The following is a 25,603-nucleotide window of genomic DNA, read 5'->3' as shown; positions in this document are numbered from 1 at the left end:
TCATTACTGACTTTCTCCTGTGATGCATTCCTCCCGGTCTGTCTGTGGTGTCAGTGCGTCATGTTGCATGCAGGCTGCTGTACTCCTGTGAGCCTGAGAATCCAGCAGAGGGCGCTGTGCGCAAACAGATCCTGGTCAGTAAAATGGCTCATGAAATAAACCACTACCTCTGTGTTACTGTAATTAATTCATTAAGAAAATTAACATTTTCTTTACAGATGGCCAGCAAGACAGGAAGAACTTGGCTAGACTGTAAAAAGCCCCAGCTAGCTGATAACTTCCTGAGCCTTGCTGTCAAAGTAAGCTTGAATATGTTAAACTATGCCCTATGACTCTGTACAGTATCTAAGACAGTTGGTCAACTTTTAGAACTTCTGTCATAACACTGAATTCAAATGTTCATAATATTATTTGTCCAGAGCTTGGAGACACTGTACAGCCGACTAACATCCCGAGGCCATGGAGGGGCAGACATCAACACATCGAAAGGAGATGTGGAGAAGGACCTGCTTCGAGTTCTGTCTTACCAAGCTGAGTCGGTGAGCTAGAGATGGTTTCACCATCTAACACATACAACAATGTTAGGCTAATTTGTACTTGTGAATTTGGCAACTGAAAGTGACATTTTCACACATGAAGAAAATTGTTTTTTGTTCACATATAGCTTTACCTCACTGATGTACTTGTAGCTTATGATAGTTTTTATTCCGATGCAGGCACTTGCTCAAGAGAATCACCAAGAGGCTGTGGCCTGCATGCAGCGCTGTAAAGACATGCTACTGCGGCTCCCCAAAGAGGTAGGATACAAAAAAGAAACTAAACTCTGATGTTACTTTGATAAAGCACTGTTTTTAACTCTCCCAATCTTGGGCAGGTATATTCAGCTACTTTCCCCCCCAAAGACAGGCTATCTCTCTCTCATGTGCTATAACTTCGGAGTGGATTCCTACAATATGAAAAAGTATGAGGAGAGTTCATTCTGGTTGAGGTAAATAGCATTGATTTAGCTTGACAAAAGATACTATATAACTGACATAAAGGAAGCATTACAGAAGCTCATCATCTGAAATATGTTATTTTAATTACGGTGTATGATAAAGTGCAGTATATGAATATCTACACTGTTGTCTTTTCCAGCCAGAGTTATGACATAGGGAAGATGAATATAAAATACTCCCCTGGCGCTGAAGTGCAAGTAAGGGAGTAGTGCAGTTTATACATACCATAGTCTCTTCAGTTTTTTCACTAGTACTTCCTGGTTGTTAGAAACGCCAAAAGCTCCAATGTTTTGATTTGTTTTTAATTACAGTAGAGTAAATTGCTGAACGTTCTTATTTAGGCCAAGGTCCTGAGGCTCCTTGCCACTGTCTATCTAAAGTGGGACTGTCAGCAGTTTCAGGAGAAGGCACTCAATGCTGTGAACTTAGCCAATAAGGTAACCTCCCCCCATCACTCTTCTTGATACTTTCTAATATTAAGCAAGATTATTTAGTTTTCAATTAAAACTCAGCAATTTGACAGGAAAGTGTGCATCCCTCTGGGCTCTACCTGAAGATCAGAATTCTACTGAGATGTGGGGCTCAGGATGACCACGTAAGAGCTGGTGAGTAGGACATTACCCTGTTTCTCTCTCTGCTTTTTTGAATGGCTTGAGTGGGAGTTTTAAGGACTCCCAAGTCCTCCGTTTACAGTACTGTATAATGCATTGCCATTTAATCTTGCTGTCTCCATTCAGGAGTGACAGAGCTGCTGGAGTCAGAGGTTCCTCTGGAAGTGTGTCTAAGCACAGTGAAACTACTCATGGCTGAAGACAGGTAGACACACTGATCATCTTAACAAATTGCAAATCAGATATCCACTTGTACCATTGTATTCATTCCAGACGTTTTTAGATAAAGTAATAATGTCAATATTTTAAAATGTAAATATTTTCATGTTTCCATTGAAATACAACATTGTATTGATATATTGCATTGATATGCGCTGTGTGTTCTGTTGATATGTGTTCCCAGAGAGACATTGGCCTTTGACTACCTGAAGAGGGTGTGCCAGCACTTTGAGTCGTCCCCTGAACTGGGCAGTGCCCTGGTCCTGCACATTGAGCTGCTGCTGCAGAGAGGCAAGGAGCTTCTGGGAAAACAGAAAATAGAGGACATCATCACAGGTACTACAGTGGTGGTGGTGGACATCATCACAGGTACTACAGTGGTGGTGGTGGACATCATCACAGGTACAACAGTGGTGGTGGTGGTGGACATCATCACAGGTACAACAGTGGTGGTGATGGTGGTGGTGGACATCATCACAGGTACAACAGTGGTGGTGATGGTGGTGGTGGACATCATCACAGGTACTACAGTGGTGGTGGTGGTGTACATCATCACAGGTACTACGGTGGTGGGGATGATGGTGGTGGTGTTGATGCAGTGAAATGATAATGCAGTTGTAAGATTGCTGATATTTCCTCTTTCAGGCCACTACACTGGTAAACAGCTGTCTCCTCAGACTCTCACCTGTTTACATCTCCTGCTCTGGGACAAAGCCTCCAAGAACTTTGAGGTACAGTAGAGCTTTTTATTTAATTTTTTAATTTCACCTTATTTAATTAACCAGGTAGGCCAGTTGAGAACAAGTTCTCATTTACAACTGCGACCTGGCCAAGATAAAGCAAAGCAGTGCGACACAAACAACAACACAGAGTTACACATGGAATAAACAAACGTACAGTCAATAAAAATAAAAATCTATATACAGTGTGTGCAAATGAGGTAAGATAAGGGAGGTAAGGCAATAAATAGGCCATAGTGGCGAAGTAATTACAATATAGCAATTAAACACTGGAGTGATAGATTTGCAGAAGATGAATGTGCAAGTAAAGATACTGGGGTGCAAAGGAGCAAAAAATAAATAAATAACAATATGGGGATGAGGTAGTTGGATGGGCTATTTACAGATGGGCTATGTACAGATGCAGTGATCTGTGAGCTGCTCTGACAGCTGATGCTTAAAGTTAGTGAGGGAGATATGAGTCTCCAGCTTCAGTGATTTTTGCAGTTCGTTCCAGTCATTGGCAGCAGAGAACTGGAAGGAAAGGCGGACAAAGGATGAATAGGCTTTGGGGGTGACCAGTGTAATATACCTGCTGGAGCACGTGCTACGGGTGGGTGCTGCTATGGTGACCAGTGAGCTGAAATAAGGCGGCGCTTTCCCAACAAAGACTTATAGATGACCTGGAGCCAGTGGGTTTGGCGACGAATATGAAGCGAGGGCCAGCCAACGAGAGCATACAGGTCGCAGTGGTGGGCAGTATATGGGGCTTTGGTGACAAAACGGATGGCACTGTGATAGACTGCATCCAATTTGCTGAGAATAGTGTTGGAGGCTATTTTATAAATGACATCGCCGAAGTCAAGGATTGGTAGGATAGTCAGTTTTACGAGGGTATGTTTGGCTGCATGAGTGAAAGATGCTTTGTTGCGAAATAGGAAACCTAATCAAGATTTGATTTTGGATTGGAGATGCTTAATGTGAGTCTGGAAGGATAGTTTACAGTCTAACCAGACACCTAGGTATTTGTAATTGTCCACAAATTCTAAGTCAGAACCATCCAGAGTAGTAATGCTGGATGGGCGGGCAGGTGCGGGCAGCGATCGGTTGAAGAGCATGCATTTAGTTTTACTTGCATTTAAGAGCAATTGGAGGCCAATGAAGGAGAGTTGTAATGGCATTGAAGCTCGTCTTAGTTAACACAGTGTCCAAAGAAGGGCCAGAAGTATACAGAATGGTGTCGTCTGCGCAGAGGTGGATCAGAGAATCACCAGCAGCAAGAGCGACATCATTGATGTATACAGAGAAAAGAGTCAGCACTAGAATTGAACCCTGTGGTACCCCCATAGAGACTGCCAGAGGTCCGTACAACAGGCCCTCCGATTTGACACACTGAACTCTGTCTGAGAAGTAGTTGGTGAACCAGGCGAGGCAGTCGTTTGAGAAACCAAGGCTGTTGAGTCTGCCGATGAGAATGTGGTGATTGAGAGAGTCGAAAGCCTTGGCCAGGTTAATGAATACGGCAGCACAGTATTGTCTTTTATCGATGGCGGTTATGACATCGTTTAGGACCTTGAGCGTGGCTGAGGTGCACTCATGACCAGTTCGGAAACCAGATTGCATAGCGGAGAAGGTACGGTGGGATTCAAAATGGTCGGTGATCTGTTTGTTAACTTGGCTTTCAAAGACCTTAGAAAGGCAGGGTAGAATAGATATAGGTCTGTAACAGTTTGTGTCTAGAGTGTCTGCTGAAAATAAGTACATTGCTCTGTCATACATAAGTACATTGCTCTGACAGTACATTGCTCTGTCTAGAGTGTCTGTATGTGTTGGGATGTGAGTCATTTTCCTGTTCCAGACTAAGAACTTCTCAGAGGCTCTGCAGTGGTATAACTACTCCTTGAGTTTCTACAAGGCTGGCCAGATGGAGCCCAACCTGGCCAAGCTTCAGAGGAACAGAGCTTCCTGCTTACTGCAACTAGAGCAGCTGGACAAGGTGACTCAATAGTGTGACAACAGACTTCACACAGCATTTTGTAATTATTACTGTATAGTAATCTTTGTGTGTCCCTTGTGCATTCCTGTGTGTGTGTGTGTGTGTATGTGTGTGTGTGTGTCAGGCCAAAGAAGCAATAAAGGAGGCAGAGAGATGTGATCCAAACAGCATCTTCACTCAGTTCAGTGTTTACAAGATTGCTGTCCTGGAGAACAATGTGGAGAAAGGTAACAGCATATTACATGAGTGTGGTGAGTTTTAGGATGGACTACATGTATTCAGGCCTTCTGTGCCTCTCAGTCTGAAGCCCTGTTTCTGTCAGCTGCAGAGGCAGTGAAGGCCATCGCGGTTCTGGCCCAAGGTCCTTTGACCAGTGAGGACAGACTGCTAGTGGCTGAGAATGCTGCCTCCAACCTCCTCAGTTTTGCTGCTCAGATCGCTCTGGAGGTGGGTCCCCATTACTGACCTACCTCTAGGACTGATAATGAGGATGATGACAATTCGAGAGCTTGGGACCAAAAGGTTCTATCTGCATTTTTGACAACATGTAGTTATTGACATAGCCTTGTTCTTTTCAGGGTTCTCTAGCCATATAGTAAATACCCCCATTCATGTTTTAAAGAATAAAATATAAAAGTTGCTGACATCATTCAAACCATTGAGGGTTTGGAACTTTAAAGCCAATTACCTCAGAATCATCTTTTTGCAGACAGTCCCAAGCTCTTGAATTGTTGAAGGAGAAAATACCCATCGTCCTCATTGTCATCCTTTGTTTCCTTTCCTTCCAGAATGAGCAACAAGACACAGCCATGAAGGCTCTGGAGAGTTTGTGTGAACACTCAAAAGATGAAGCTCAGGTTCTCACTGCTCTCAGGTCAGTTACTAACGCACACAAACAACATCAGTGAACTCTTGTCCAGCGAGATCAGGAACACTATGTGAATGGTCATCTGTAACACATACAGTGTCTTGTGAAAGTATTCACCCCCTTGGCATTTTTCCTATTTAGTTGCCTTACAACCTGGAATTAAAATTTATTTTTTGGGAGGTTTGTATCATTTGATTTACATAACATGCCTACCACTTTGAAGATGCAAAATATGTTTTTGTGAAACATACAAGAAATAACACAAAAAAACAGAACTTGAACGTGCTAACTATTCACACCCCCCCAAAGTCAATACTTTATAGAGCCACCTTTTGCAGGAATTACAGCTGCAAGTCTCTTGGGATATGTCTATAAGTTTGGCACATCTATCTGGAATGTTTTGTCCATTCTTCAAGGCAAAACTGCTGCAGCTCCTTCAAGTTGGATGGGTTCCGCTGGTATACAGCAATCTTTAAGTCATACCACAGAATCTCAATTGGATTTAGGTCTGGGCTTTGACTAGGCAAGACATTTAAATGTTTCCCCTTAAACCACTCAAGTGTTGCTTTAGCAGTATGCTTAGGGTCATTGTCCTGCTGGAAGGTGAACCTTCGTCCCAGTCTCAAATCTTTGGAAGGATCGAACCAAGGCGCAGCGTGGTATGCCTACATTCTCTTTTTAATGAATGAACAAAAACAACAAAATCAACGAACGAAATGTGACGCTATACAAACTAGTGCTGACAGGCAACTAAACATAGACAAGATCCCACAATTAACAATGGGGAAAATGGCTACTTAAATATGATCCCCAATCAGAGACAACGATAAACAGCTGTCTCTGATTGGGAACCATATCAGGCCAACATGGACATACAAAATCCCTAGATGACAAAAACTAGAGTACCCACCCTAGTCACAGCCTGACCTAACCAAAATATATAGAAAAACAGAGAATCTAAGGTCAGGGCGTGACACTGAAACAAGTTTCCCTCAATAATTTCCCTGTATTTAGCGCCATCCATCATTCCTTCGATTTTGACCAGTTTCCCAGTCCCTGCTGATGAAAAACATCCTCACAGCATGGTGTTCTCGGGGTGACGAGAGGTGTTGGGTTTGCGCCAGATATAGCGTTTTCCTTGATGGCCCAAAGCTCAATTTTAGTCTCATCTGACCAGAGTACCTTCTTCCATATGTTTCGAGAGTCTCCCATGTGCCTTTTGCCAAAACACCAAATGTGTTTGCTTATTTTTTTCTTTAAGCATTGGCTTTTTTTCTGGCCACTCTTCCGTAAAGTCCAGCTCTGTGGAATGTATGGCTTAAAGTGGTCCTATGGACAGATACTCTAATCTCCGCTGTGGAGCTTTGCAGCTCATTCAGGGTTATCTTTGGTCTCTTTGTTGCCTCTCTGATTAATGCCCTCCTTGTTGGGCCGTGAGGTTTGGTGGGAGGCCTCGTCTTGGCAGGTATGTTGTGGTGCCATATTCTTTTCATTGTTTAATAATGTATTTAATTGTGCTCCGTGGGATGTTCAAAGTCTCTGATATTTTTTTATAACCCAACCCTGATTTGTACTTCTCCACAACTTTGTCCCTGACCTGTCTGGCCTGACCTTAACTGTGTCTCCATGATCTACTGACCTATATCTTTTAATTTCTCCTGTGAAATGTGTGCCTCTCAGTACAGTGTTAGTAGGTGAAAGGAACTAGGTCCCGAGTCCTCATGGTCTTTGTCTATTACAGGTGTTTGGTTCGACTAGTGCTCTCAACAATAGAAAAGGCCAGTGGGGAGATAGGGTGAGTTTGATGAGATATCGTGAAACATGATCATCATACAATAGTGTTTAAATGCTCCATTTCATTTTAGTAATTTAGCCAACGCTCTTATCCAGAACGACTTACAGGAGCAATTAGGGTTAAATGCCTTACTCAAGGGCACATCGATATACTTTTTTCACCAATCCGGCTTGGGGATTCGAACCAGCGACCTTTTAGTTACTGGCCCAACGCTCTTAACCGTTAGAATACCTTCTGCCCATTTCTACAGCGTTTCAGTTGTGGTTGATTTACTGTTTCTGCTTGTTAACATTTCCTCTTTATATAGACATGCGAATCTGGATATTCTGCTGTCATATCTAAAAATGGGTGAGTACAATATACAACAATCACACTTACAGCAACATCTTTCTCCCCTCAATATATGAGTACTCTGAGGTAATGCATTAGCATTGTTTCCCCTATGCGCACTGGCGCTGCTAAATCATCCCCCGTCTCCCCCCCTAAAAAATCTTATGTAGAATTGGCTGGTGATGTCATTGAGATCGAGATAAAATTAAATTGTCCTCGATTTACAGATGAGTTCCAAAGGAAAAGAACAAAATTTAATTTTCATACATTTTGGGAGTAGAATGTCCTTTTAAAAAAGTCACCAGAAGTGACCTTCTCACAGTCGTTCAACATACCCCCGGACCCCCCCCAGGAAGACGCCCCCACTACCTCTGCCACCTCTGCTTAAAAAAATCGTCAGCTTTAGTGTCGATTCTATTTTTCTCTGCTGTGCGCTGCTGCTTGGTTTTCACCCAGCCAGTGTTTGTTGTTTACTGTCACCACCACAGCACTGCAGAAAGTGTCACAGCTCAGCCCAGGGCCTAGCATGGCTGTAGAGCAGCGCACAGAGGACGCCAACTGGTTCAGGAAGATTGGTACTTACATACTATCTGGAGATACACTGTTATTTATCTCGCTCTTGTACAATTATCGGAATCATCTTGCTATTTTACGAATTACAGTAGCACTGTGTAAGCAGCATAGTGCGCTGTGCATTTTGTCTAATTTTATTTCTGTGTGCCCGCATGTGTCTTAGCTTGGAACTCTGCGCTGCAGTGTGAGAGCAGCCCTGACAGGATGAGGGATTTCTTTCTGTTCTCTTACCAGGCAAGTCCTCTTATTAGCATCACCGGGAGAATTGATCTGTATCTGTGCAGGTGTAGATCAATACAACCCACAGGGAATGAGTGTTGCCAAAGATAAAGAAACGTGGAGCCCTGCAGCTTCCTCATAAAACAACTTGGTCAGTCGTTATACCCTTACACCCCTAAAACACGCAGACACAGACCGCCATGCAGGCACCCTCCGTTTAATGCGTTCTGTCTGTGTTGTGGCCCTTTATCTTTATGGTACTCTTAATATACACTGCTCCAAAAAATAAAGGGAACACTAAAATAACACATCTTAGATCTGAATGAATGAAATATTCTTATTAAATACTTTTTTCTTTACATAGTTGAATGTGCTGACAACAAAATCACACAAAAATTATCAATGGAAATCAAATTTATCAACCCATGAAGGTCTGGATTTGGAGTCACACTCAAAATTAAAGTGGAAAACCACACTACAGGCGGATCCAACTTTGATGTAATATCCTTAAAACAAGTCAAAATGAGGCTCAGTAGTGTGTGTGGCCTCCACGTGCCTGTATGACCTCCCTACAACGCCTGGGCATGCTCCTGATGAGGTGGCGGATGGTCTCCTGAGGGATCTCCTCCCAGACCTGGACTAAAGCATAAAAGCATCAAAGAAATGCCACCCCACACCATGACTGACCCACCGCCAAACCGGTCATGCTGGAGGATGTTGCAGGCAGCAGAATGTTCTCCACGGCGTCTCCAGACTGTCACGTCTGTCACATGTGCTCAGTGTGAACCTGCTTTCATCTGTGAAGAGCACAGGGCGCCAGTGGCGAATTTGCCAATCTTGGTGTTCTCTTGCAAATGCCAAACGTCCTGCACGGTGTTGGGCTGTAAGCACAACCCCCACCTGTGGACGTCGGGCCCTCATACCACCCTCATGGAGTCTGTTTCTGACCGTTTGAGCAGACACATGCACATTTGTGGCCTGCTGGAGGTCATTTTGCAGGGCTCTGGCAGTGCTCCTCCTGCTCCTCTTTGCACAAAGGCGGAGGTAGTGGTCCTGCTGCTGGGTTGTTGCCCTCCTACGGCCTCCTCCATGTCTCCTGATGTACTGGCCTGTCTCCTGGTAGCGCCTCCATGCTCTGGACACTACGCTGACAGACACAGCAAACCTTCTTGCCACAGCTCGCATTGATGTGCCATCCTGGATGAGCTGCACTACCTGAGCCACTTGTGTGGGTTGTAGACTCCGTCTCATGCTACCACTAGAGTGAAAGCACCGCCAGCATTCAAAAGTGACCAAAACATCAGCCAGGAAGCATAGGAACTGAGAAGTGGTCTGTGGTCCCCACCTGCTGAACCACTCCTTTATTGGGGGTGTCTTGCTAATTGCCTATAATTTTCACCTGTTGTCTATTCCATTTGCACAACAGCATGTGAAATTTATTGAAATCAGTGTTGCTTCCTAAGTGGACATTTTGATTTCACAGAAGTGTGATTGACTTGGAGTTACATTGTGTTGTTTAAGTGTTCCCTTTATTTTTTTGAGCAGTGTATATATGTGTGTGTGTGTGTGTGTGTGTGTGTGTGGTAACCCTAGCTGTCCCAGTTCTGCCCCCCGGACCGGGCCGTGTTGATGGGCCAGAAGACGTGCCTGCTGATGGCTGCTGCTGCCTCTCTGGAGCTCTGCAGGAAGTCTCCAAACTCTGACCAGGTGTGTACCACCCTCTCTCTCTTGCGCTCTCTATCTCTGTCCTGTCTCTCTCTCTCTTTTTCTCTGCCTGTCTTCCATATTTAGCTCTTTCTCCATCCGCATGGATGGAAATTTACCAAGACCAGCAGAGAGGAGAGGTGACTAACTGTTATCAGTGCTGGCGTAGGGAGTTATTTTATTTTGAATCTTGCCGTTATGGGTAGCGGCCACTAGGTGGCGATGATGGATACTGAATGCCACTGTCTTCATGTTTAGACAGAGCAGTTGACACAAGCCCTGGAGCACATTCAGATCTGCTGGGAGGTCTGGAAGACTCTTAAAGCATCAGGTGGCCCTAATTATCCCTCCTCTTCCATTCCATACTGTGCTCTGCTCAATTCTGCCATAATGTTGGATTACGTTGTGTAAGGAGAATAATCTGACACCCTCTGACACACCCAGGGGACAACTCCAAGGACCCAACCAACATTTTGCTGCTGCTGTATGAGTTTGAGGCTCGTGCCAAGCTCAACGACCCCAAGGTGGAGACAGTGCTGGAGTCAGTGCTGGAGCTGGATAATGTTGAGATCAAGGTGTTGGAGACCATGGCAGGTGAAGAGTAAACACCGTAGTTGACCCTCCTTACAGGACTTGTCCTCCTCATCCAGTGTTTTTTGCTCAGCCACACAGTTTTGTATTGAGTATTGTGATGAGTGTGTTTCTTCTGTCCTTAGCCTTGGCCATGGAGCCTCCTGCCCACTTCCCTCTGCTGTGTAAGAAGGCCTTGAGGATCGCTCTGTCTCTGCACAGGAAACAACCACAAGCAGACCTGACCCGCTGCAGGTGTGTGCCCATCTCATTGCTCATGACCGGGTCTTTCAGAGACTGGTATATGATCCAGTCAGATATTTGCTGTGACAGAATTCCAATGTGTCCGTGCGTAGGTTGCTGTGTGTGATGTCGAACTCCCTCTCTCTATCTCAATACTCCCTCTCAGCCAGTGTGTCCACAGCCTGATCCAGCTGTCGCTACCCAGCGGCGTGTCGGATGTGGAGGCCCGTGTGCTGGAGGAGGTATGGGGCTACTATGAAGAGGCCCTGTCCATCATCACAGCCGCAGTGAGTCGGCAGCAATCTCGCGCCACCGCCGCAACCCCGCATTGTAATTAACCCCCCTCGTCCCTCCGCCCCCCTCCGCTGCTGCACTGAAAGAATCTCCTGTTTGTTTTTATCAATGGGCTTTCAGCAGCACTTCAATTAGCAGATGCTTCCATTCACCATCCCTTTCCTGCCAATGTGAATGGTAATGTGCTGTACAAGCCATCGCTCTGCTGTTAAACTGGTGAAAAGACGCATCAGAGTATTGAAGCATTACCAAGCTCTATGTGCACAGGCACATTGTCATATGCAGAGTTGCAAATTGAAGCACTGCCGTGCAGATTTTCAAATACACAACCTTGTAATCGAAACATTAAAACAATGGATGGATAAGTGCCTTAAATGAATATACATCAAAGTCACATACATTTTAATCTTCCTCATAAGTTAGCGTGGTCCTGTATAAAATCCTGTATTTTCTGACACTCCCAGTGTCATTCCCAGACTGACTATAGACACTGAAAGCCACATTCATAGGCATACCTGGACTCTGAGGTCAGGTGAGTTATCACGGGTGCTCCAAGCCAGGTGGACGGCAGCAGAATGTGTTCGTTGTCTCCTCTGTGCCTCCCCTCCAGCCTGAGGACTTCCCTGAGATGGAGATCCTGTGGCTGCTGACCCGAGCCTGGAACACAGGCATCCTGCTGTATAGCCTGGCCCAGTACCCCGAGGCTGAGAGGTGGTGTGGCCTGGGCATGAGCTTCCTCCGCCACCTGGGCTCCCTGCAGGAGAGCTACCAGACACAGGTACTACTGACTGACTGGGAGGGAGCAGCAATGGAGCGTGACAGGGCTGAATCATTCAGAGTCAAATGAGAGGCCTTAGCCTTGTCTTAAATTAGAAAACTTTGACTGTATACCTGTTACTGGAAAGAAATAGCCATTTGTTTCTTAATTAGATTGCTGATATCCAGTATTGTTTGTCTGTCCACAGATGTCAGGTCTGTACAGTGAGGTCCTGGACAGACTAGACAAAGCCAAGAAGAACCTTATCATGGAGGAGTGATCTTGCTGGTTGAGCTCTGCAGAGCACTTTTAATGTCAGGTGCCTGATATCATCCATGTGGTAGCTGGGATGGTGGTTCACTGTATGAAGTCTCACTGGATCCTGTGACTGGTCTTCAGTTTAGTCAGCTCCTCCAGGATGTCAGTTGCATCCTGCCCTCCCCTAATATTTCCCTATGGAGAGTTTAGATAACCATTTCTAGCTTTTGTAGTTGTTGTTTTGGTACTGCTCTACATTATTACATTCATATGAATTTTACATTGTCTTATTTAAACAACTACTAATACCAGTGGACTTGATTTGGTGAGAATAAAACACATCGAAATCATAACTGAGTCACATTTTATTTTCAAACAAATAAACTCTTGTCCAGTCCAAACTGAAAACCCCAAACAAAAAAAGTTGCAGGACTGTGCTCCCTCATGACTAGGACAGGGAAGACCATTTGGCCCAGCATCCTGATAGGCTCAAACACCTCCAGTGTGACAGGAAGGAAACTACTGTACAATCAAAAGAATTCGCAAGCACTTACTGCACAGGTGTGCTGTCAAACAACTCATCACCCAAAAGGACAAACCAGAACCCAACAACCCCCCCCCAGAAAAGCTTACATCATCGTGTCTCTCACTGGAACAAAGACCCTCATCAATTATACACACACGGGCATTTAGGTTCAATCTTGTTATACCGCAACTTCAATGGAAAGGATGAAAAAAATCAAGTCATTTGGGCTTTATTGACATGATTGCTGACCGAGGGGTATAAATACCAGACAAGTTAAAGTCAGCTGTGTTTCAACTAAAAACAGAGGACCAGGTCTAAATCAGATATTCATCAATGCTCCTCCTGGTTTCTGGAATATATTGTAGGTTGCTGCCTGCATCTAGTCTTCATTCTTTGAATCTATACACCATTTTCCACAAGAAATAACATGTAGACAGGCAGCTGAAGATTTGTCTATAGAGAAATACCAACATTACGTCACACGTATGGAAAAATTGGAAATGATATCTCGGAATATCTGTTTACTTACCTGTCATTTGTGATCTATAAAAATGTTTTGTCCCAGTTTATTTCACACATGCATGAAGCACAGGTGAGGGGGATCTGCTGGGGGCATATTTACATTTGACAGCTACCACACCCTTTGAAACAGTCTGTAAGCAGTTTATAAATGGCTCTGTTCCCTTCGGTTATTCCCTGAACTCTGGTTTTGACACAGGTAATGACAGCTGGTTTAGCAGTGGTGCCTGGCAGGTGGGCACACCTGTTCAGAAAATGCCTGCATGTACAGGTGTTCCGGGGGGGGGGGGGGGGGGGGCAAGGGCATACAGAAGATGGTCTGGCTCTCAGGCATCTGAGGAAAACCCTTCCCCTCTTCCAAAAACAGTGGAAAATTAAATGTTCACAGGGTAGGGGGCCACAGTATTCTTAAACAAGTCAGACACGTCCCCTCACATGAACAAATAAACACAGTGCCAAGATCTGCAAAGGAAGATTTAGCAGGTTATTTCAATCCTGTTGAATCCATAAAACCAACTCAGGCAAGGGTTTACCACAGAAGTGGTCTTCACGAAACTTCACAAGATATGCTGATCTATTATGTCTATTAAAGAGTTCATTGCAAATGCCTTTCAAATCTCTCAAACCATTCAGTCAGTTACTCTTTCATTCACATTTAACATCTGTGAACTCTTAAATTTGTCCTTTAAAACATGGTGTTTCAGTCGCAGGGGAAATTATATCGGTGCGTTAGATTCTTGAGCTGACTGAGCTCGCCCCAGATATACCATTGGGTTCGTAACACAGTGGTTCAAAACATACCCAGAACAAATTTAAAAAACGTTATAGATACAGAGAATATAGGTTTTAATCAAACCCCTCTTAAGTGTTATTATGGATGGGGGGGACAATCCAAAAACCATTTATATTGACTCTTTAATTGTTAGGACATCCAATACAATTTGTCTTGTTCTACCCGTTTTAAGGCCACCTTCAGGGTGGCATATACAGGACAGTACCATGTGACCAATCAATCAAAAAGAATCATCTTGGAAGGCAGAGAGTGTAATAGGGTGGTCTGCTGCTCAACATGGGTGAGGGAGCTATGGCTGCCCAAATTGGAATCCAATAAATTCTTAAAATGACAACAGGAAAAGGATAAAAATACAGGGGGAAGATAGGAATCCACAGAGGTGAGATATGCGTTCGGTCTATTGCACTCACAAGTTAGACCTCCTGGAAGTCAGGAGGACAACTCAGAAAATAAAATAAATGTCCTGTTTGTTTTCCTTGTCAATTATTTGTAGCTTCCCTCACAAAGTACAGGTAATAATATAACAATTTGTATTTGATGTAAGGCAGTTTGGTGTTTTGCAGAGAGCCCCGTTACACTTCTCTACCCCCACCCTTTACACAGAGCAGCTAAAAACCACAAGCAAAAAAATCCCACAAAAAAAAAAGGAATGAAATCTAACAGCCCTCCAAGTAGACAATTCTAGTGAAATGTAAAATGTCGTTTTTAATATGTAGTAAAATCTCAGTAGGATTTGTTCATTTACCTTGTGATTTCATTATATAAATGTAGATTCATAACTCATTTCTTTCATTTGTTCTGCCTCCCAAGAGGTCTTGATCAGCTGCAGCAGCACCAACAACTGGCAGCTGATCAAATAGCAAGCTGGTTTGTGATAGATCACCAGTCTGTAGGCTTCTCCACCAATTTCTTCAGTAATTATAAACAAGAGAGATAACTCCTCCAACAGTACCATCAGCTGGGCTTGATATTATTCAGTCCTTGTAGAAAAAAACCCTCCTAAGTGGTCTTTGCTTCTCTAGTGTCTTTTTTTAAATGTGATTTGATGAACATTTACAAAGTGTTCCAACTTGTGTGATTAAGTCTCCATTCCCCTGCAACTTCCCCTGAATCCCAAACTCCTCCTCACCTCGGCATAGTCTGTAAAACATTCTGATTTTCAACTGTCAGTCCCATTTCACAAAAGAAGGATTATTTCTCCTTTTCCCTTTTTTTTGTTTTAAAATGACAAATTCATTCGGAATGGCATTTCCAGTCTTAAATGGATTTGCTGAGAAACTCATGCAGGGGTGTGCACAGTCACAGTAATGGTGATAAGACTTCTTTTCATTTGAGATTAACATAATGATGACACTAAAACTTGATATGAAACATATCGGCAAAAAGGGGGAGGAGCTATTTGGGGGATGGGCGGGGTGTCAGGAGGGGTGTCAGGAGGGGTGTGGGGGGCTGCACTGACACAGAGGGGTATAGCTGGGAGCTCAGAGCTTCTCTGAGGAAGGTATCCAGATGTAGGGGCCCGACTGTTCCTCGATGATCATCTTGATTTTGTTGTAAATTTCCTCTAGAGAGTCACCCTGTACAATGGCTGGAGACGGACAGAGAAGTGGATATCATGAGTGCATCGATGCATTAAGATTCCTACTTGCCCTACAATATCTAAAATATGTATAATCTGCGATGAACCTAAAAAATAAAGTAGTGGACTTACCTGTGAAAAATTCTCCAAACTCTTGTTCCAGTTTAATTGCCTTATCAAAGATTTTATTGGATTGCTCAAATGTCTGTCTCTTATTCATCTCCCTGCAACACAGACATGGTTGGTTAGTGTACAGTACAGGAAGTGATTGTTGTATGGAGTTACAGTAAAGAGAATCTTTCAACAGTTCATTAGAGCCAAGAACAGACACACTTACATAAGAGTTTCAATGGATTTTGGTTTGATGAAAATTGCAATCGAATAAAGTTGTGCTTGTTGCAGTCGCTTTATAGCGTTTCCAGACACGTCCAGGATACAGTGTTTTCCCTTCATGAAGAGGAAGGAGAGAAAGAGCACTTAAGTATCAAAATAACACATTTTCTCATACATCCCTTAATCAATCAGAAATTAACCTTGTGTATATTGCACATTTATGTGTTGTGCTCCCTACCCTCTCAGCCACTGCTCTGACAGACAAGATGCTGGTCCCATAGAGGTTCTCGTTGAACTGGCCTGCCTCAATGAACTTATTATCCTGAATGTCCTTCTCCATTTGCTCCCGTGAGCCCACAAAATGGTAGTCCTGGCCGTCCATCTCATTCTCCCGCCGCGGACGTGTCGTGTCTGCACAGATCGAGAGACAGATTCAAATGACTGTTAGGGAGATGTCACTAAAACACGGGATATATATATTTTCCACCAGTGTTTCTATAAGTGGCTGTGATAATGTGGTGCATGTTGTCGAGTGGTCTACTCACGAGGAACGCAGGAGCCAAACTTGTGAGGGAACTCTGAGATCAGGTCATCGTTTACTCTGTCTTTCATTGGGCCCAAGATGATCACAGGCCTTGTGTAATGAACTGTAAACGAGAAGAGAGGGCGCAGGTCAAAACTCATGTCTGCAAACACTGGAATAAGATAACATTAATGTTATCAAACCCCATCCTAAATGGAGGAGAACATCTAGTATATTGCATACTTACTCTCCTGTCGAATCACTGGCTCGTATGAGAGAATTGTGTCTTCCTGACCCTCTGAATAGCAGAAAGGAAGACAACAGTTTGAGTAAAAATAAATCTTTATTATAATCCCATGACAATGGATTACTAGATGTGGTTGATAGTAATGGAATGTTTAAAGTACTCTTTTCATAGTCACATTTTCCATAACAGCAGACGAAAGAGACTGTTTTGCTACTAAGTGCCTGATACTATCGCAGTCAAATGCCAGCTCACTACATTACCGAGGACTAAAATAAAACTTTCTTGGATACAGGTGTAATGACGTGCCGCATGCTTTTCATTTAGTTGGATTATGTCCGAAATAAAAGCTGCAAAAAAAAGTAGAAGGAAAATAATGTTGCTTACTTGAGCTGCTTTCACTGTCGCTCGTGTTTGACGTTAGGCATTCTGCAAGGAGAGGAACATGTTTATGTTGGGAAAGCTCAAAGCTGGGCAGTAGTAGTAAAGCCACATCAAAATAAATTGGTTTTCATTTTGGTGAGGGAAAAATGTTCACCACCAGTTGCCGAGCATCAAGAAGGAAAAACAAAGTCCCCTGTTGTCCCACTGCATATAACCCGATGAACAGGAAAACGGACAGAAAGAGGGAAAAATGAAAAGAAAACAGTCTTGTTCTGAGCAACAGCGCTTTCTACACGGGGAAGTGGTTGGAGGTTTGCAGCAATAGGAAATTAAGGGTTTCCTTTCACAAAGTCCCAAGTGACCCTCCGGTCCCTTGCCAGTGTTTCCTATCGAGGGCTCTGTATCTGTCACACCAGATACAGTGTCGGGGACAAGCCAAAGAAAACAGTGGCGGTGGGCCTGTTAACAAGCATACATGGGCACTGGGCAGTCAGCTCAGCTTGCTAACATGGAAAAGCAGAATAGGAAAAGCAAACCCTGTCCAGTCAGTGTAGGGAGGGAGATACTTGGTTTCTCCAAGTAATCACTCTCTAACAATGACCTACTAAACTTTTAGAGTAAATTCCCTACAGGGAAGAAGGAAGTCAGACAAGGTGTAACACTTGCTCTCTTACCCTAGGGCCGTGTGTTTGTAAGAGTGTGTGTGTGTATCAGTAAACAAGTGTGTGTGTTTGTCGCAGCCATTGCTAGCCAGGTCTGCATTGAACAGGCGTTTAGCTCGGAAACTCAGGGGACAGCAGCTGCAGCGTGACAGTCCAACCACACACTTACTCAAACTCTTTGATCCATAAAAGTCATCGCTTAACCCTGGGAAGTCCTGAGTGTCCCGACAGGTGAGAGCAGAAACAAACAGAAGAGGCAGACAGGAAGAAGAGGTTAGTGAGAGCTGGGATAGGCCGAGAGAGAGCGAAAGAGAAAGGGAGGAGCAGTGTGCTGGCTGCTCGCCTAGAGGCAGTAAGGCAGGCCAAGATGGGGGGGACCAACACGAGGCACTGTGCTCCCTAAACCCTGAGCCCCACTCTACTCCCAGTGAAAGCCAAGGCCTTGCAATTACACACAGCCAATCCCATTAAGAATGAGGTTTTGACCCGTTAGTGTTTTTTAGTGCTGCCGTCCAGCTAATGAAATTCTAGTTCTCTGGGTCAGTAACTGAGGATGAGGATTGACTGGGCAGCAATGAATAGTGGGGGTCTAACAGGGCCTCTAGCAGCAGTACACAGTTACTGTGTTAGTGCAGCCAGCCACACACCTGCCCTGGCAGCCAGCAGCACACACCTGGACTCTCCACCAGTGGACAGACAGACGAACAGATACCAGAGAGGCCGACACCTGAACCCCAGTCCTGGGTCTGTGTGGGTCCTCTCTGGCTGTGAGTGAATGACAGTGAGCGGGAAAAGACAGCACTGCCCACAGACAGACAGCCACGGTCTGGTCCCAGAGGTGAGTGGAGAGATTAAAGCTGCGGGAAGGATGAAGCATGAAAGGAAAGCGCGAAAAGTAAAACCCCCTCATATCACACACTTTGGGTACTCACGTTCAGACTCCACCAACTCCTGCACAATATTCTCCTTGCTCTTGTAAAACTGGAACTTGCGTGAGAGGTTGAAGCTTTTTTTGCGCTTTACTTTGACTGGCTGCTTGGAGATGTGCGTGATGAAGGGAGGGGGGCGATGGGGGGGATGAAACAAAAAACAGAACGTTGTTGTTCAATGAGGACACCAAACACACATGCAAAACGAAATAAAAACAGACAAATCTAAAAACAAAGAAAAAAATCTAAATGAAAGAATGAAGGCAGATAAATGAAGGCAGATAACCAGGGTAAAATGAATGGAACACTTATGCAAAGGGAAGATCATTTGCATGTTGATCCTAGAAACGGTATATACACGAGAGGAAATTGCCCTTCTAATGAGCGAGCATATCAGTACAGGACCATACAGGTGTCACAATATTACATGAAAATCATATGAAAACAAGACAACCAATTAATACATTCACCAGTGAGAGCCTGTATTGGTGAACCAGGGGTTTCTTACATTGCCTGATGTATACTAAGACTTCAGATCACATTAAAAACACTAATTGCACTTAGATAGGATAGCGACAGGTCCCATTACTAAGCATCGAGTCAGTTTGGTAGCCCCTTGTCTTTAAAGAGAACGAGACTGTCTGTAATGTAATGTATGCGAGTCTTTAGGTTTCTCCACTAGTTCTAATGAGCAGCTAGGTCCCTGCTACATGCTCCTGTTCCCACACTGCCTGCCTCAGGGAGGGGGAAGTGGGTCAGCTCCCTGGGTGCCCACTGCCAGGCAGGAGAACCAGAGAGCACAGCCCCCCAGACTCACCCTGTTGGAATCAATCATGCCCGTCCTGGCGTGGAACTTCACTGTTTTTAACCTCGCTCGCTCCTTTTTCTCCACCCTGCGTAGAAAAGACCCGTTTCAAATCTCTTACTGAGGCACTTTGAGAGTCACACAACAGCAGCACATTTTGGGTGGTAAAATGGGGTGATGAGGTTACCTCTTCTTGCTTGGAATGACCCCGATCTGCTCGCTCTCTCCGTGGGGCGTGACCAGACGCGCCTGCCACCACTCGTCATCGGAGGCGTTGATGACATGCAGGATGTCCCCATAGGAGAAGCTCAAGCCCTGGCTGGGAAGACAGCTGTCTCTGGCCCGGTCATAGTCAAAAAGGGCTCTACACACAGAAAGACAGAGAGGGGGATGGGTGTTTGTGTCAATCACTCAACAGCATATACAGTATTACTGCACCATACTAGTAACAGGTTCTGAAGTTTAAAACTCACTACTTCACATGATGAAATGTGACAATGTCATTGCAAAACACACTGGCTTCTTCGTTGCCACAGTTTCCATTACTTCTGCTATGAGTCTGTCAGACAAGGAACCGACAGCTCTACAGGTTCCCCTACTGCCACTAACCTGGCAACAATCTGACCTGGCTCTGCAGGACACGACGTGGTCCAGTGTGGCGTTGCTACTACCAGTGTGTTCTCCCAACTGGCTGCCCCGTCTAAAGTATTCAGACTGCCCTGATACTAGCTACCTGCAGGTATCAAGTCTCACTGCCAGGTTACATGAGTGCCTCCCCTGACACAGGCATTCAGATTGGACCCTGGCTGTGTGTGTGTGTGCACCTGAGAGGTCTCACATTCCAGAGGATAGGCTGGCTGGAGAGAAGTCTGCTCTACTGCTGTGCATTGGAATGAAACAGAGCCTTTTTCTCCATAACTGTATGCTTAGTCACCCACACAGAGGAAAGGATAGCTCTCCCTGGCTGCCGGGAGAGAATTACAGAGCATTAGTCATCCTGGTTTACAGTGTATAGGTGGTCCAATGAGCTACAGTCTTGTTGGGAGATACTGTTCTGTCATTTTCCCATTGTATCTTAGTTTGTTTATTGACCGTTTCTGCTTTGGACATCGAACAGATTACACATCGTTACACCAGTATTTTGATCTAGCTTGTGTTCATAGTAAGCCTTGGATTTGTAGATGCTTCCTTCTCTGTCAAGAATCGCCATCAAAACTGAAAATGTTGCTATTCTTGCAGGGGTTGTAAATATTGGGTTTACGTGACGCTGCACCACAGCACTTAGCTTGAAATATGTTTCCAGTTCTTGGGACATGAGTGTTACATCATAGAATAATCATTTTCACCTTGACCCCCCAGAACACTTCCTGTTTCGACTCAGGCAGCTGCACTCATTACAGTGGGGGAGGCTGCCTGCCTGGCACATGTTGCTCTTCCTGACTGACTGGGGTTCCTTACAGTTTTGGCTTCATGCCCAAAATGTAATAACATTATGATACCAGTAGTACTTTTGCCAGCCATAGGCTGCAGCTATGTAAAATAGGTCATGTGTGGCATCCAAATGAAAAGCTTGCTCATCAAATTCATCAGATGAGCAGATACTTGGCGTACGATAGTCTCATCATGACCTACTTTGTGCTGATGAAAAATCATAGTATTTGTGAGTGGTGTGCTAAACGTGATGATTTTGGGAGCGGTGTGTACTGTGCGTGTGTTCTGGTACCTGACGTAGAGGGAGCGTTTCTCGCTGGTGCGCAGGGAGCCCGAACCAGAGCTCATGCTACTGTTCATCATCTGTTCCCTCAGGTCGTGGATCTTCGACTCAAAGCGGCTGTACTCTGCAGGGACACACAAAAACGGTGTTAAAATTCACAATATCACACACACACCCCCCTTTAATTCACCCCCCTTTAATTCTCACAGAATCTGATGAATGGTTGATTTACTTGCAGGGACCGACATACACAATGTGTAAATATTCACAATGACACACGCCTAAAAAAAACATTGTTATTTGCTTCACTCTCCAGTTCAGAGGTTAACACACATGGCCTGGATCAATGTGAAGTGAACCCAGTCCTCTACTAGTGTCTCCTGGGCATTGCATGAGAGTGTCACACTCGGTGCTCTGGTGAGCAGAGAGAGAAAGTAGTGGAGTCCAGGTTCAGTAGCAGGTTGTTTCAGCCCGATTAATTACCTCAGTACCAGATGGAGCTTCATCATGTATCTGCCTTACACGTCCACTAATATCTCATGTCAGGGCATTAATTATGCAGATTAATTAAATAGGTTCAACATGGAACTCTGGCATGATTTTTTGTTAAAGGAAGCTAGCCACTCCAACCCGTTTGAATGGACAAATATTTGTCATGCTGTTTAAAGCCACCTCTTCCTTCCTGGATTGGCCAAGGAGGCAGTTGCAGAGGTGATATATGAATCCACCTGAGCCTCCTCATAAACATGCACTCATTAGGCTAGCAGGGCAGTGCAGTTAGTTTGTGGCCAGGCTGCTGGAACAAGCCAAGCAACCAACCCATAGTACACACTAGGCAACAAGAACAAAACCAACAGGCGCAGCTAGAAAAACAAAGAACAGTGTAAACGTCAGAAGCACATTGGTGTTAGTGGAGTGCCTCAACCAATGTTTGTATCTGTAGTCCAACACCCTGAGATATGATTAAATAAGGGCTATTCCACAGTAATTGAATTACACTTTGACTCAGCTTTTTCACTTTAAAATGTATGCCATCGACATGGCACCTTGAGTTAAAAATAAATAAATAATCCATTTTGGTTATTGAACTACAGTAAGTGAAGTGGATTTACACCCAGAAACGGAATTACATCATGGGTCCCTGTGCTGTACAACAAAGAAATGCATCATTATGGACAGGAATGTCATTCTCCTCATGTTTTACAAGTTTGAACAGCACAGTAGAGGCCAATAACTTGAAATCGGCCCCAATTTTTCATAACTAGTCCTAATTGGCATTTTTGGACACCGATTACATTGCACTCCACAAGGAGACTGCATGGCAGGGTGACCACCTGTTACGTGAGTGCAGCACAGAGCCAAGGTAAGTTGCTAGCTAGCATTAAACTTATCTAACAAAAACAATAAATCTTAACAGAATCACTAGTTAACTACATAAACTAGTAATCTCATCAACCATGTGTAACTAGCTTGTCCTGCGTTGCAAATAATCAATGCAGTGCCTGTTCATTTATCATCGAATCACAGGCTACTTCGCCAAACGGGTGATTTAACAAGCACATTGACAAAAAAAAAAGCACTGTTGTTGCACCAATGTACCTAACCAGAGTCAGGGTATATGCAGCAGTTTGGGCCGCCTGGCTAGTTGCAAACTGTGTGAAGACCATTTCTTCCTAACAAAGACTAATTAATTTGCCAGAATTTTACATATAACATTGAAGGTTGTGCAATGTAACAGCAATATTTAGACTTATGGATGCCACCCGTTAGATAAAATACGGAACGGTTCCGTATTTCACTGAAAGAATAAACGCTCTGTTTGCGAAATGATAGGTCATTAATACGGTCAAATCCGAAAACTAAGGATCGTATTTCTGTCTATTGTATCATAATTAAGTCTATGATTTGATATAGCAGTCTGAGCGGTGGTAGGCAGCAGCAAGCTCATAAGCAGCATTCAAACAGCACTTTACTGCGTTTGCCAGCAGCTCTTCGCAATGCATGAAGCACAGCGCTGTTAATGACTTCAAGCCTATCAACTCCCGAGATTAGGCTGGCAATACTATAGTGCCTATAAGAACATCCAACAGTCAAAAGGTATATGAAATACAAATGGTATAGATACAGTGCCTTGCGAAAGTATTCGGCCCCCTTGAACTTTGCGACCTTTTGCCACATTTCAGGCTTCAAACATAAAGATATAAAACTGTATTTTTTTGTGAAGAATCAACAACAAGTGGGACACAATCATGAAGTGGAACGACATTTATTGGATATTTCAAACTTTTTTAACAAATCAAAAACTGAAAAATTGGGCGTGCAAAATTATTCAGCCCCCTTAAGTTAATACTTTGTAGCGCCACCTTTTGCTGCGATTACAGCTGTAAGTCGCTTGGGGTGTCTCTATCAGTTTTGCACATCGAGAGACTGACATTTTTTCCCATTCCTCCTTGCAAAACAGCTCGAGCTCAGTGAGGTTGGATGGAGAGCATTTGTGAACAGCAGTTTTCAGTTCTTTCCACAGATTCTCGATTGGATTCAGGTCTGGACTTTGACTTGGCCATTCTAACACCTGGATAGGTTTATTTTTGAACCATTCCATTGTAGATTTTGCTTTATGTTTTGGATCATTGTCTTGTTGGAAGACAAATCTCCGTCCCAGTCTCAGGTCTTTTGCAGACTCCATCAGGTTTTCTTACAGAATGGTCCTGTATTTGGCTCCATCCATCTTCCCATCAATTTTAACCATCTTCCCTGTCCCTGCTGAAGAAAATCAGGCCCAAACCATGATGCTGCCACCACCATGTTTGACAGTGGGGATGGTGTGTTCAGCTGTGTGGCTTTTACGCCAAACATAACGTTTTGCATTGTTGCCAAAAAGTTCAATTTTGGTTTCATCTGACCAGAGCACCTTCTTCCACATGATTGGTGTGTCTCCCAGGTGGCTTGTGGCAAACTTTAAACAACACTTTTTATGGATATCTTTAAGAAATGGCTTTCTTCTTGCCACTCTTCCATAAAGGCCAGATTTGTGCAATATACGACTGATTGTTGTCCTATGGACAGAGTCTCCCACCTCAGCTGTAGATCTCTGCAGTTCATCCAGAGTGATCATGGGCCTCTTGGCTGCATCTCTGATCAGTCTTCTCCTTGCATGAGCTGAAAGTTTAGAGGGACGGCCAGGTCTTGGTAGATTTTCAGTGGTCTGATACTCCTTCCATTTCAATATTATCGGTTGCACATTGCTCCTTGGGATGTTTAAAGCTTGGGAAATCTTTTTGCATCCAAATTCGGCTTTAAACTTCTTCACAACAGTATCTCGGACCTGCCTGGTGTGTTCCTTGTTCTTCATGATGCTCTCTGCGCTTTTAATGGACCTCTGAGACTATCACAGTGCAGGTGCATTTATACAGAGACTTGATTACACACAGGTGGATTGTATTTATCATCACTAGTCATTTAGGTCAACATTGGATCATTCAGAGATCCTCACTGAACTTCTGGAGAGAGTTTGCTGCACTGAAAGTAAAGGGGCTGAATAATTTTGCACGCCCAATTTTTCAGTTTTTGATTTGTTAAAAAAGTTTGAAATATCCAATAAATGTCGTTCCACTTCATGATTGTGTCCCACTTGTTGTTGATTCTTCACAAAAAAATACAGTTTTATATCTTTATGTTTGAAGCTTGAAATGTGTCAAAAGGTCGCAAAGTTCAAGGGGGCCGAATACTTTCGCAAGGCACTGTAAATAGTCCTATAACAACTACAACCTAAAACTTCTTAACTGGGAATATTGAAGATAAATGTTAAAATGAACCACCAGCTTTCATATGTTCTCATGTTCTGAGCTTGGAACTGAAACCTTAGTGCAATGTAAAAAAGCTTTCTCCTCCAACACAGTTTTTGCATTATTTAAACCAAATTGAACATGTTTCATTCTTTGAGACTAAATTGATTTTGTATTATATTAAGTTAAAATAAAAAAAAAAGTGTTCATTCAGTATTGTTGTAATTGTCATTATTACAAATACTATATATATTTATAAAAAATAAAATAAAAATCTGCCGATTTAATCGGTATCGGCTTTTTTTGGTCATCCAATAAATCGGTATCTGCGTTGAAAAATCGGTCGACCTCTACAGCACAGTACAAATCAGCGGAGTTCAGTACAATATAGTTCAGTACAGCAGTAGTCACTAAAGCAGGATTCTGCGTTTTCCACGCTGAAAAGGAAAGAAAATGCTGAAAAAGTATCTTGCTGTGTTTCGTAAACAGCAGATCTGCTAGGCTTCAGTCAGGGTTCGCTGAATGTAAAAGGAGTATTTTCACACTTTCAGTTGCACTTCTCCATCAGATTAAATATATTTGCTCACAACATTGGTCCACCAGACAGCGCTGACTGATGTGTAGGCAACTTTTCTCCAGTAATTTCCTATGGT

At 43.8% G+C, this 25,603-nt stretch overlaps 2 protein-coding genes across 13 annotated transcripts in view; one reads left to right on the top strand and one right to left on the bottom strand.

The window, feature by feature from the left end:
* Positions 1-58: 58 nt before the first annotated feature.
* tex11 (testis expressed 11) lies at positions 59-14,638 on the top strand. The gene is made up of 26 exons (XM_036943622.1): positions 59-134; positions 219-299; positions 420-539; positions 717-797; positions 903-988; positions 1,138-1,195; positions 1,340-1,435; positions 1,522-1,603; positions 1,736-1,814; positions 2,013-2,164; positions 2,474-2,559; positions 4,406-4,543; positions 4,668-4,770; positions 4,866-4,990; positions 5,332-5,417; positions 7,153-7,206; positions 7,514-7,554; positions 8,025-8,111; positions 8,273-8,343; positions 9,922-10,035; positions 10,291-10,363; positions 10,477-10,626; positions 10,749-10,857; positions 11,012-11,132; positions 11,750-11,917; positions 12,105-14,638. The coding sequence occupies exons 2-26, from the start codon at positions 219-221 to the stop codon at positions 12,174-12,176; spliced, it is 2,433 nt and encodes an 810-aa protein (XP_036799517.1). The 5' UTR covers positions 59-134; the 3' UTR covers positions 12,177-14,638.
* Positions 12,502-25,603, bottom strand: part of LOC110488767 (discs, large homolog 3 (Drosophila)) — a 152,216-nt gene continuing 139,114 nt past the window's right edge. For 7 of the 12 annotated variants that reach the window (XM_021561115.2, XM_021561120.2, XM_021561123.2 and 4 more), the window contains 11 exons: positions 21,175-21,289; positions 19,639-19,815; positions 19,464-19,539; positions 18,650-18,749; positions 17,059-17,100; positions 16,675-16,725; positions 16,450-16,551; positions 16,143-16,315; positions 15,909-16,018; positions 15,704-15,795; positions 12,507-15,580 (listed from right to left, as the gene is read on the bottom strand). In XM_021561115.2, the coding sequence (XP_021416790.1) occupies positions 15,474-15,580; positions 15,704-15,795; positions 15,909-16,018; positions 16,143-16,315; positions 16,450-16,551; positions 16,675-16,725; positions 17,059-17,100; positions 18,650-18,749; positions 19,464-19,539; positions 19,639-19,815; positions 21,175-21,289 (1,145 nt within the window). In that variant the 3' untranslated portion in view covers positions 12,507-15,473. Of the gene's footprint in view, positions 15,581-15,703; positions 15,796-15,908; positions 16,019-16,142; positions 16,316-16,449; positions 16,552-16,674; positions 16,726-17,058; positions 17,101-17,886; positions 17,933-18,649; positions 18,750-19,463; positions 19,540-19,638; positions 19,816-21,174; positions 21,290-25,603 lie in introns of all 12 variants that reach the window. The other 5 variants (XM_036942925.1, XM_036942927.1, XM_021561124.2 and 2 more) reach the window with 2 other exon arrangements.

This window comes from Oncorhynchus mykiss, chromosome 14 (genome assembly GCF_013265735.2).
Source record: "Oncorhynchus mykiss isolate Arlee chromosome 14, USDA_OmykA_1.1, whole genome shotgun sequence".
Taxonomy (NCBI): Eukaryota; Metazoa; Chordata; class Actinopteri; order Salmoniformes; family Salmonidae; genus Oncorhynchus; species Oncorhynchus mykiss.
Note: the sequence above shows the minus strand (reverse complement) of the source record. Positions and strands in the feature narration are given on the sequence as shown.

Excerpts from the sequence above, each read along its gene's own strand:
- tex11 (XM_036943622.1), top strand. The coding sequence starts at position 219 with ATGGCCAGCAAGACAGGAAGAACTTGGCTAGACTGTAAAAAGCCCCAG. Across the intron at positions 4,544-4,667 it reads AACTAGAGCAGCTGGACAAG|GCCAAAGAAGCAATAAAGGA; the intron begins GTGACTCAATAG and ends TGTGTGTGTCAG. Across the intron at positions 10,364-10,476 it reads GAAGACTCTTAAAGCATCAG|GGGACAACTCCAAGGACCCA; the intron begins GTGGCCCTAATT and ends TGACACACCCAG.